The sequence below is a fragment of the Corvus brachyrhynchos genome, unplaced genomic scaffold (genome assembly GCF_000691975.1).
Source record: "Corvus brachyrhynchos isolate BGI_N302 unplaced genomic scaffold, ASM69197v1 scaffold158, whole genome shotgun sequence".
In the NCBI taxonomy this organism is placed as follows: Eukaryota; Metazoa; Chordata; class Aves; order Passeriformes; family Corvidae; genus Corvus; species Corvus brachyrhynchos.
In genome coordinates, this window is record NW_008239756.1 from 466,587 (window position 1) to 477,828 (window position 11,242).

Genomic DNA, 11,242 nt, shown 5'->3' on the forward strand with positions numbered 1-11,242 from the left:
GGGGGGTGGGATGGGGATGGGACCGGGAACGGGGGTGGGATGGGGATGGGAACGGGATGGGAACGGGAGTGGGAAAGGGAAAGGGCACCCAGGACACTCCAACGTCAGCACCGTGCTCTCCTTCCTTCGGAATCTCAGCCCTCCCTCCTGAGCAATACAGACACAGCTCTGTATCAAAATACAGATATTTGATAGAATGAATAGATTAATTTCTTTCCCAGCATAATACAGAATGTATTAATATGATATAGATTTTCCAAATTATTATAATATATTATAAATTATAATAATATAATAATATAATTATGATACAATTATAATATATTATAATATAAAATAATATATAATATATAATATTATTATATGTTATATATTATATATTATATATATTATATTATATATAAAATATATAATAATATATTATAATTTATTATAATATAAAATTATAAGATAACGTTGCAGATAGCATTGTATGTACTATATATACTGTATATAATATATAGATAATACAGAATATATAGATGTGTTATATATCCTAATATATTCATAATATGCATCCCATCATTATATCAGATAGTACATGCATCATGTATTATATATAATCATTATATATACCTTATTATATGATCATGATATTATATTTGCTATATTACAATTATTAAATGATTATATCATTTATAAATGATATACATTTATATCTTTTATATCTATTGTACCATGTAATACATTTTAAGAAGCCTTTAGTAAGCAACTAAGCCCAATCTCCTTGAAAGAATCTCTTCTCAATTAGATCAATTAGAACTTCCCAAATTCCAATCCCTGGATCCGTGTGGGAATCACTCCCAGTGAAGTCAATGAGGATTTTTAAAGCACCCCAAAGTCCCCCTGAGCTCTGCCTGATCCCTTGGTGCTGAAACTTTCCCAAAAGTTCAGCCGGAGGCAAAGGCTCCATATGGAAAATTTCATCCTGAGCAGCAAAAGCTTGGGAAAATTCAAAGGAGCAGCAGCCCAGGGCTGGGGATGGAACGTGCAGCCCTCACTACGTGCTGCTCCCAGCTCCACCCCGCGCCTTCCCGCTCTGGCAGGACATCCCGGCAGGGTCGGGAATGCTGCATCCCCCTGGCCCCGGCCCAGCAGGCAGATCCCGGCTCCTCGGCTCCGGGGGGGAACTCAGGCAGAGCCTGGGATCGGAGCTGGGAGCTGGGCACTGAGCGGGGGCTGTGCAGGGCAGGGTCCTGGGGGGTCCTTTCCCGCTCTGGAGCTTCCATCAATCCATGAGTTTATTCGGGACACTTCCTTCGGCTCCAGCCTGGGAGCTCTGAGTGCGGGGTTTAACCAAGGCTAGCAGGACTAAGTTTAAGCCAGGAATATTTTAAGCCAGTGACTATTTTAAGTCAGGGAACACCCGAGTGCTGCTCAGATCTCAGTTCCTTGCTCTGGGCACGTGGGATTAAGTCCCTGAGCAGCCTCCCCTTCTCCCATTCCAGCTGCTGGCGTTCCTTACACATTTCCCTTTGTGCATTTTCCCGTTTGTATCTGTTCATCCTGACCCTGCCACTTAAATCCCAACGCTGGCCTGAGGGAACCGAGATTCCAGAGGCCAGAAAATCCTCTCCCGTGCAATAGGAGTTCATGGCCTTTGCAGAAAGGCGCTCAGGCAGGGACAGGGAACAATTCTTCCAAGGAAAAAATTAAAATCTCAGATTTTCTCCGCGTTTGCTGTGCTGAGGCTCCGGATGGGAGAACACGGAGCTGGTATTCCAAGCTCTGATACTCCAGCCACGATGGAGGTGACATCCCAAGCTCTGCCAGCAGCGTGTGTCCCACTGAGGGGGGGAGCAGAAGTGACGGAATTCCTGTTTTCCCTCGCAGCTGTGTGTGAGAACGGCTGCCAGAACGGGGGCAGGTGCATCGGGCCCAACCGCTGCGCTTGTGTCTACGGCTTCACCGGGCCCCAGTGCGAGCGAGGTAAGGGCACCTTCCCTGCAGTGCCAGGCCACAGCAGCAGGGCAGCTGAGCTCCAGGCTCCATCCCACTCTCTGGGTTTAGGTCCGGGCATTCTGGGTTTTGTTGAATTTCTGCTCGTGCCCAGCTGGTGCCCCAGGCGCTCCGTGGGATTCCTGGTTGTGGGATGAGATGTCCCCGGGATGTGGCTCGGGGTGGCTTTGCTGGGTGACATTGGCTGTGTGTGAACAGAGAGCTGGGAATTCCTGAAAGAAACTTCTGGAGAAGTCTGGAAAATCCAAGTGTCCTGTGTGTGGGGAGAGGGGAAGAGGCAGGGGGCTGAGCAGGGGCAGACTTTGGGGCCAATGTATAAAATTCGTTACATAAAGGAGCATTTTCACAAAGCCTGCAGAGATTTGGCTGAGCCAGACTTGTGTGAGAGACAAAACAAATCCTCCAGCTGTGTCCACACAGCTCCTCCCCGCCAAGGCAAACAGAGCCTGCTCTGTCCGCCTGGGAACAGCATCCCGGGGCTTTGCAGCCAGGTGAGTGCTGGGACTGACCTTCCAGGGATAACCAGGGAGCCAGGGAGCAGCTTAACCCTTCCAAGGGAAAACTGCGCTCCTGCTCCATCCCCGGGGCTGCTGAGAGGAGTCCCTGAGCACCAGGGTTTGTGTCCTGTTGCTCCAGGGGGTGTTTGGTGGGTCCACAGGAATCCTTGGGAGTCTCCATAACGAGATTCCAGCAGCAGGACCTTCTGTAGCTCTCAGTTCGGCTCCAGCCCTCGCTCCTAAGGATTTTCCTGGAGAAGGATTAATTCAAAGCAGAGCCTGAAGCCCTTTCCTCACAGGGAGAAAGGACAAATCTCATCACAGAGCCAGGGAATGTCCTGCATTAGTAATGGGAGTAATGAGTGAGGAGCATAAACAAACACAAACCAAACACAAGAAATTTCACCTCAGCAGGAGGGAAAACTTCTTTCCCTGGAGGTGGCAGAGCCCTGGAACAGCTGCCCAGGGAGTTGGGGATTCTCCCTGTCTGGAGACTCCAAACCCACCAGGTTCCTGTGTCACCTGCTCCAGGTGACCCTGGCTTGGACTGGATGATCTCCAGCCCCAGAATTCTGGGATTCTGAGGGCCCCATTCCTGACAAAAAGAACTCATCCCCCCCCAAATCCATCCAATTCCAGATTTATTTAAGGGCTTCGCTTGAATCTACTTTGCTATCGCCGTAGCAAGAAATAATTTTAGTTTTAAATTGGAATAAAGTGAATTTCTGAGTGCTAAGAACAGCTCCAGTAAGAGGCAGCTTTGTGCTGGGAGCAGAACAACCCCCCTCACACCTCATCCAGGAAATTCCCCTCTCCAGAGGTAAATACCCTTGGAGCAAGGAACTCACAGAATTCCAGCATCATTTCCTCCCTCTCCCTGACATCTTCGGGGACGAGGGACCGGGGGATATTTTGTGGAACCTGAGCCCCCATTACATCAGTGTGGGAGGAAAAGCTGCAGCCCAGAAAAGCTGAGGCTGTGGGGCCAGAGGCCAAGGGTTGGTCACGGTTCTACAGCACAATGAAGGATTTTGATGTCATGGCTCTGATTTCACCCTCCCTCAAGTAGGAAAAAATGACCTGGACCAAGTGACTGAGCTTGACTCAGGTGATGTTTGGAGCTCCTCCTGTGCTCCAGGGATGAGGTTTTTAATTTGGGGCTGTTTTTCCAGCCAAATGAAATCTTCCCCATGGAGGCCATGGAAGAAAATCTTTTTTATTGGAAAAATGGGTTTTTACAGGGACATTCTGCACCTTGGGAGGTCCCTCTGACCCGTGTGGCACAGGAGGCCCCTGGGGTGGGTTCTGATCCTCGTGGTCCAAGGTTCCCAAAAGTTGAACCCAAAAACTCGTGGGTGGAACATTTCCCCCTGAGCTGGGCTCTCCAGTCCCGTATCCATGGAGGAATTGTGCCCATGGAAAGAAAAGAGTCACATTTTCCTCCTTCCCCTCCTCTCTTCTGCTTCCATCAAGGAGCAGCTTTTTATTTCCGAGGGTCCCTTTGATGTCCCCGCAGGGAGGATCCCTGGAATTCCACACTTCTGTGTCTGCAGATCCACCAAAATTTCTGACAGATTTTGATTCCTGTTTTTTGGGAGGTCCTGTGAACCCAGGACTCCTTGGAACTCCTCCAATCCCAGCAAAGAGCTCTCCAGATACCCCCAGATGCTGAAGTGCGGGGTGGAGGGATGAAGATGCTCCTGCCCATCACTAAAATCAGGGAAACCCAACCTGATTTTGTGGAATTCCTCTCTCAGGGGTGTCCTGGCCACCACCCCCTCCCAGCTCGTTATTCCAGGATAGACAAATCCCACAAAACCTCTGCCCAAAAATGCTCCCACACAAATTTCTGCTCCCTTTAGTCCTGTAAGGAACACTCAGGCCAGGAGGAGTCCCCCAAGTTCAGCCACAGCCCGGCCACCATCTCCAGATCTGCTTTTCCCTGGGGTCCAGGAGCTGTGGTCTCTTCCAAGGGATCTGGGAAGTGCCAGGTTTCCACCTGAGTGCTTGGGAAGAGTCTGGAGCTCTGGAAGTGCCACCCCAGCACCTCCACTGACCACCCACGACAAGTCCTGACCCCGAGGGCTCTTCCAGGCGTTTCCAAGCCCTGCTCTGACATTCCCACCTTTCCTGCCCTCTGGAACCCCCCAGCTCCGTGTTTCCCCGTGTTCTTTGTGCCTCAGGAGCTGCTCCTTGCAGGAGCCTGGAGCTCTCTCGGGTTTCATCAGGCCGAGACTTCGGCAGGAAACTGTAAAAATAGGACAGGAAAACGCAAAAAAAGTTCTCCCTTTACAATTTCCTTTGGATGTGTTTTTTCAGCACTTGGAATGTCTGGCCTTAGAAAGTGCCCCCGCCAGCTTTTTCTTTTCTGCAAAAGTCCAAACAGTTAAACTTGAGGAATGTGGCTGTGTTTGGATGAGGTAAGGAAATGACGAGCTGGAGAAAGTATTCCATGAGAAAGGAGCCCCTCAGGGAGACCCTAGGGCTGCTCCCACCCCCTCCCTCAGCCCGAGGGGCTGGAGAGCCTCAATCCAGGCTGGAAAACACCTGGAGAACAACAGGAATAATCCTTTGGGGTTGGCTCCTTCCCGTGGGATTGGGCTGGTGGCTCTGGGATGCTGATCCCTTGTGTGATGTCCTGAATGTCCATGGAGGGACAGGACACAGGGAATGGCTTCCTGTGGCCAGAGGGCAGGGATAAGTGGGATACTGGGAAGGAGTTGTGCCCTGGGAGGGTGGGGAGGGGCTGGGATGGAATTCCCAGAGAAGCTGTGGCTTCCCCATCCCTGCAAGTGTCCAAGGCCAGGATGGACCACCCTGGGACAGGAACAAGATGGGCTTTAAGGTCCTTTCCAACCCCAAGCATTCCAGGATTCCAAGGTGTCTGTGAGCAGAGCATCCATTGCTCCACGGAGATTTGATTTTATCCTGTCTCCTCTGTGATCCCTGTCTCTCCTGATCCCTGTCTCTGTCTCTCCTGATCCCTGTCTCTCCTGATCCCTGTCTCTGTCTCTCCCTATCCCTGTCTCTCCAAATCCCTGTCTCTCCCAATCCCTGTCTCTCCAGTGGCCTCCTGCCCAATCCTGGGATTTGTGTTGCTGTGGCCCCATCCCAGCGTGGGCAGGAGCTCCCTGGGGATGATCCACAGGCCACTTTTGCCCTGCAGCTTTTAAGGAAAAGCCTCCATTGTTTATTGTGAGAAGGAATTGGAGTTCTGGCAAAGGACAAAGCTCCTCTTCCTCGGCTCTGTTTGTTTGTTTTGGAGAGGAGGAATTCGGCCCCTGGCCTGTCTCGGGAGGGAATTCCAGAGGGTGGGAGAAGAGAAAAGCTCCTCATTCCCTTCCCCTTCCCTTGCGCTGGGCTCTGGATCTACTCCCACGGTGGATTTGTGTGGCTGGGATTGTCCTTTAGATAACACAGAAAGTTGTGGAATTATCCCACTTTTCCATCTCCAGGGATCTGAATTCCCACTGGAATTGACTCAGGGACACCGTCCTGGCTCCATGGTTGTTGTAGGAGTGGAGGAAACTCTTTTTTCTTGTGAATATTTTCAGAAGTTCCTGACCAAACCCTCCCCGTTTCCCCCAGGCACAGTCAGGACCAGTTAAAAGAGAATAAAATGTTCATTTTCAAAGCCTTTTTCATTCCCCCCCAGCAAAGGGGTGATCTCAATCCACTCCTAAATCCAGTCTCTCACATCCCACTGAAACTGGGGATGAAACAAAGCCGTGAGCGCTTCAGGTCCAGCTCCAGTTTCAATCCAGGTGCTACAAAACCTTTGGAAAATGCCCTTGTTGGGAGCCGTGTTCAGTTTGTTCCCTGCTTCAAAGAAACCCGAGCTGCTGGAATGAACATTCCCGTGCCAAATGACGGCGTTAAACCCTGCTGTTACCCCAGGGAAACATTCCCGTTGTTCTCCTCCGGCGCTGGGAGGCTGAGCCTGGAGAAGGCACCCTCCAGCCGTTGTCCCTCAGAGTCTGAGGGGCTCTGATGGGGATTTTGAACACTCTGAGGCTGATTATTCCTTTTTAATGAGGCCAAGCTGCATTTCTGGGATAAATTCTGGCTCTTTTTTACCTCTTGGAAGAGGTGAAGGAGGTTCTGGCAGCGTGGATTTGGGATAAGGAGGGTGGGCAGAGCGTTCCTGGTGCATCCCAAGTGCTGGAAATGTGGGAAGTGCCCAGGGCCGGGTGCTGGCTTGGCTGGTTCCAGAGGAATTGCCCCCATTCCAATGCCCCAGCCCTTCCACAGGACTCCATGTGGGCCATCCTGGACACGATAATTTGGGATATTGTGAGGAAGCTGCTCCCAGAGGAACAGCATGGCTGGGTGTGAGAGCGGATCCTGCCCCAGTCACTGGAATTGTCAGGGATTCAGCTCTCGAGGGGTTCCCGAAATCCTCCCAATCCAGGATGCCTTGCAGTGCTTTAATGGGAACTTTACCTGGAGCTGGAGAGGTGGAACTGCTCCATGTCCCACACTGGGCTCTGCTGCTGGGAACAGGGAACAGCAATCCCAGCTTTCCCCTTGGCTTTTCCAAGGAAAAACCCAGCTCCTGAAGGACAGCTACCTGCAGCAGGATTCCTGGAACATGGATCCCATACAGGGACTGTGAGAGGCTTCAGACATCTCCTAAGCCTCCCCATTTCCTTCATAAAATTTCATTGGTGCCTCATTAAAAATTTAATCATTTGCCCATTAAAATTAGCACCAGCTGGGGCTGGAAGGCAGCCAGGGCTCTCCAGACTGCAATTTCCTTGGCTTCGTTCCCTCCAGAGGAGTCATCTGCATAGGAAAAGTTATTTTGGGCAATTATTTGCTTAAAAGGGGGTGTTCTCCTCACAATCCCGCATTCATTATCCCTCTCCAGGAGCTCCTGCAGTGCCTGGGGGAGATGAGGTGGGAGCTGCAGCTCTCCCTGCTTTGCTCTCTGTTCACAGCATCACTTTGGGGTTTGACATTTATTAACCTGAGTTTTCTGGGGTCCACCCCGCAGTGACATCGGCCACTGGTCTGGGATCTCCTAAAAGTTGGCTCCAAAAAGAAAGGATAATTCTTTGGTAACTCCCCATGGTTCGTGTTTCTGGTGGGATTCCCAAAACAAAGGCATTTTTGGGAGATCCCATCCCCTTCCCACCGATGTAACTTCCAAACCATTCCTTTTGTCCTTCTCAAACCCTTCTCCTCTCCACCTCCCGGTGACACCCACAGCCCAGTTTGATCAGCTTTAATTTTCAGGTATGAGCTGCTCCAGAACACAAATCAGAGGGAGCATTAAGCTGGAAATGAGGAATTCTTTGCTAATTGATTCTTTCCCAGACAGGAGGATTTCCTGTGTGTTTTCCATGGATTTTGGGACACTGTTACCTGGGGGTCCCAGTGCTGTCACCCCCCTCCACACAAGATTTTTGTTGCTTCACACATCAAACCCAAACCTTTCCCTGCAGGGACATCTGGGGGTTAATCCGGGAGCCGGGAACCGGGGTCAGGGCAGTTCCTAATTACTGCCTAATTCCAGCCTGGAAATTCCCTGAGCACATCTCAGCCGGCCTCTGGCTGCCTGACCAACAGCTGACTGCTCAGACAGGTCGTGGGGAATGTTCTGGGCTGACAAGGACGAGGTTCAAGGGGATTTTTCCAGCCACAGATCAAACACTTCCATGCCACCACCTCTGCCTGGCAGAAGGAAAATCTCATTGAGTGATTTTTCTTCCTGCTGGATTCCTCAAGGGTCACGGGAGCCCAGGCAGTGGCAAACCCACATTCCTGAGGGCAAAACCCTGCAAAAATTGGGTTAAAATCCTTGGAGTTTAAGGGATGGGAGGATCCTAACTGGGAATGGGAAACCTGCTGGTTGTTCCTGCAGTGTCTGGGGTTTAAAGTCAAAATTGCCAGATGTTTGAGAGCTAAAGTGAAGAGAGACAACATCCCAGAGTCTGAGAATTTGAGAATCCCAGAATCCCAGACTGGTTTGGGATGGAAGGCAACATAAGAATTGTGGAATTCCACCTTCCACTATCCCAGGGTGCTCCAAGCCCTGTCCAGCCTGGCCTCGGACACTGCCAGGGAAGGAAATTGATTGCTTTTCTCATTCCTGAAGTTCTCCAGGATAGCTGGAACTGCAGCCCTGGAATTGCCTCTTTGCCTGACTTTTGATTTTCAGTTCCTTTTAGGGCCAGCACCACCTCCAACACTGGGCTTCAGTTTGTCCCCATTGCAGTTTTCCCCCCAGATTTCGCACGAGTGGCTGTGCTGGAAAGGGAACAGCACTGAGAGCCGGGCAGAAATCCTGGGATTTACGTGCTGGATCTAATCCAGGGATTGATTTCCTCCCCAGATTACCGCACCGGGCCCTGCTTCAGCCAGGTCAACAACCAGATGTGCCAGGGCCAGCTGAGCGGCATCGTGTGCACCAAGACCATGTGCTGTGCCACCATCGGCCGCGCCTGGGGCCACCCCTGCGAGATGTGCCCGGCCCAGCCCCACCCCTGCCGCAGGGGCTTCATCCCCAACATCCGCACCGGGGCCTGCCAGGGTGAGTGGGGATGGGAGGGGAGGGGGCAGAGCCCCTGAACAGCCCCGGAACAGAGCACACAGAGAGCAGAGCTCTGAAACAGAGCCCCAAAGCAGAGCCCCAAAGCAGCCCCACAATGGAGAACACAGAGCAGAGCCCCAAAGCACAGAACTCTCTGTGGAGCTTTGCCAAATCCCCGCCGTGTGTCACGGAGCTTCTCCATGCACCCAGAGTATCCCATGGGATTTTCCAAGATCATTTAATCCTAGAGATTCTGGCCACGCTGTGGCTCTCAGGTGAGCTCCTCCATCCCGCAGGGTGTCCTGGATCAGGCTGGTGTTTCTCCCAGAGAGCCATGGGATGGACACATCCTTTGGGAAGCATTCCCAGACTTTTGTCTCCCTCTTGCTTGTGCCAGGAATTCATTCCTGTCCATTCCCTGTCCTTATCCCTGGTGCCATCTGAGGGGTAATTCCTTCTGGAATGTGATCCAGCTCCTTGGAGCACAGGAAAATCCACACTGGACACGGATCCATGGCTCCATTCCCTGACATCCTTGCTCTTCTTGCCGCAGATGTGGATGAGTGCCAGGCCATCCCTGGCCTCTGCCAGGGCGGGAATTGCATCAACACCGTGGGATCCTACGAGTGCAAGTGCCCTGCAGGGCACAAGCAGAGTGAGACCAGCCACAGGTGTGAAGGTAAGGGAGACTCCAGGCCTGGATCTGCCAGGATTCTCCTCTTCCCAATGTCCCTGGAGTATTTTAGTCTTGGCTTTTTCCAAGGCAGAGATGGGGGAGCTCCCATTCCAGGCTGGATCCCACCTCCCAACCAGCCCTGCCAAAGGGGTTTTTTTATCTTCTTCCCAGAGTCCAAGGCCAGGAAATGAGGAATAGGCCTTGCCTGATCCCCTGATCTTCCCTGAAACCAGAAGGAAATGGTTTGGTTTGTTCACAGAGGGGTTTTTTAAGGATGTTTTAATGGGAACACGGATTGATGGCACAGAGGGGACCTCTGGAAGGGTTTACCCAGGCTCAGCCCAGGGCTGCCTCCAAAGCTCTGCCAGGTTCTGAGTCTGATCAAGCCTTGAAAACTCAAAAACTTTTAATTCCAAGGCTCTTCATGAGGGCTGTGAAGATTTAATCAGTGTGAAATGTGGAATCAGGCTGGCTGTGGGAGCTAAGGGAGAGCTCTGCCTGCCTCTGGAAGGCCCTGGAACTGGGATAGTGGGAGGTTGAGATGAGATGATCTTTAGGGTCCCTTCCAACCCAGACCATTCCAGGATTCCAGGATTCTGTGCCCTGGGTTCAGCCCCTCAGGAAATCTTTCCCAAAGAGAGCCAGGAGCTCCGGAGGTCAGTCCCTGGTGGGGGATGGACATTCTTCCATCTCCAGGAAACATCTGTGTCTGTGGCTCCTCCTGGGCAGGGTGCCAGGAGACTTTCTCTAAAATCCTGACAGAATTCCTGCAGAGCTCCCACATCCAAGGATTGAAAGCAGGAGAATCCAGCCCAGCCTTTTTCTGTGTCAGGTGAAGGACCAGCTCCCCAAATCCAGTGATATTCCAGGAATTTGCCTGGCCAAGGTGGCACCAGGGGCAGCAGAAAGCTGCTCCTGCCTCTCCCTGCCTCTCCCATGCCAGCTGGGGAGCAGAGCACATCTGAAACCAGTTGAGCTGGAATCTCCTCCATCCCGAGATTAAACCCAATCCATTGTCCGGATCTGTCCTCCAGATGTGAGGGGCCTCCCCCTTCCCCCAGTGCCTGGAAAAGCAGCCCCACAAACAGCTTCCCTTCCCCGTCCTGCCCACAAAAGGGACATCTCCAGCATTCCCAGGGGCTGCTCCACCCCTGGGATCACCACCAGGTCAGGATGCTTCCCTTTGGATCTGGGAGTCCTGCTGGGAATGACATGGACAGCAGGGATGCTCCAAAGGGATGGGGTTTGAGGGCTCCTTTCCCAGTTGTGTCCCCTCCATGTCCCCACAGGGCCACCAGAAGGTGAGGAGGGTTCCAGGAAAGGGAAATCACCTTTGGGGTATCACTGCTTCCCTCTAGGAATGTGATTCCCTAAAACCATGTAATAGGAGAATAGAGAAGGTTCCTCTCCACTTTATGGACACAAGAAGGTTTGGGTCCCGAGTTCCCCGAAAATCTCTGAGTTTCCTGCACCCTTTGATCCATCAGGAATTTGGTCCAGCAGATGGAGCAGCAAATTCCTGAGCTTCACATTCCT

At 51.6% G+C, this 11,242-nt stretch overlaps 1 protein-coding gene across 1 annotated transcript in view; it reads left to right on the plus strand.

The window, feature by feature from the left end:
* The window catches only part of FBN3 (fibrillin 3), a 67,370-nt gene that overhangs the window by 15,539 nt on the left and 40,589 nt on the right, over positions 1-11,242 (plus strand). The window contains exons 6-8 of the mRNA XM_017742465.1: positions 1,582-1,968; positions 8,833-9,030; positions 9,584-9,709. Coding sequence (XP_017597954.1) covers positions 1,582-1,968; positions 8,833-9,030; positions 9,584-9,709 — 711 coding nt within the window. The remainder of the gene's footprint in view (positions 1-1,581; positions 1,969-8,832; positions 9,031-9,583; positions 9,710-11,242) is intronic.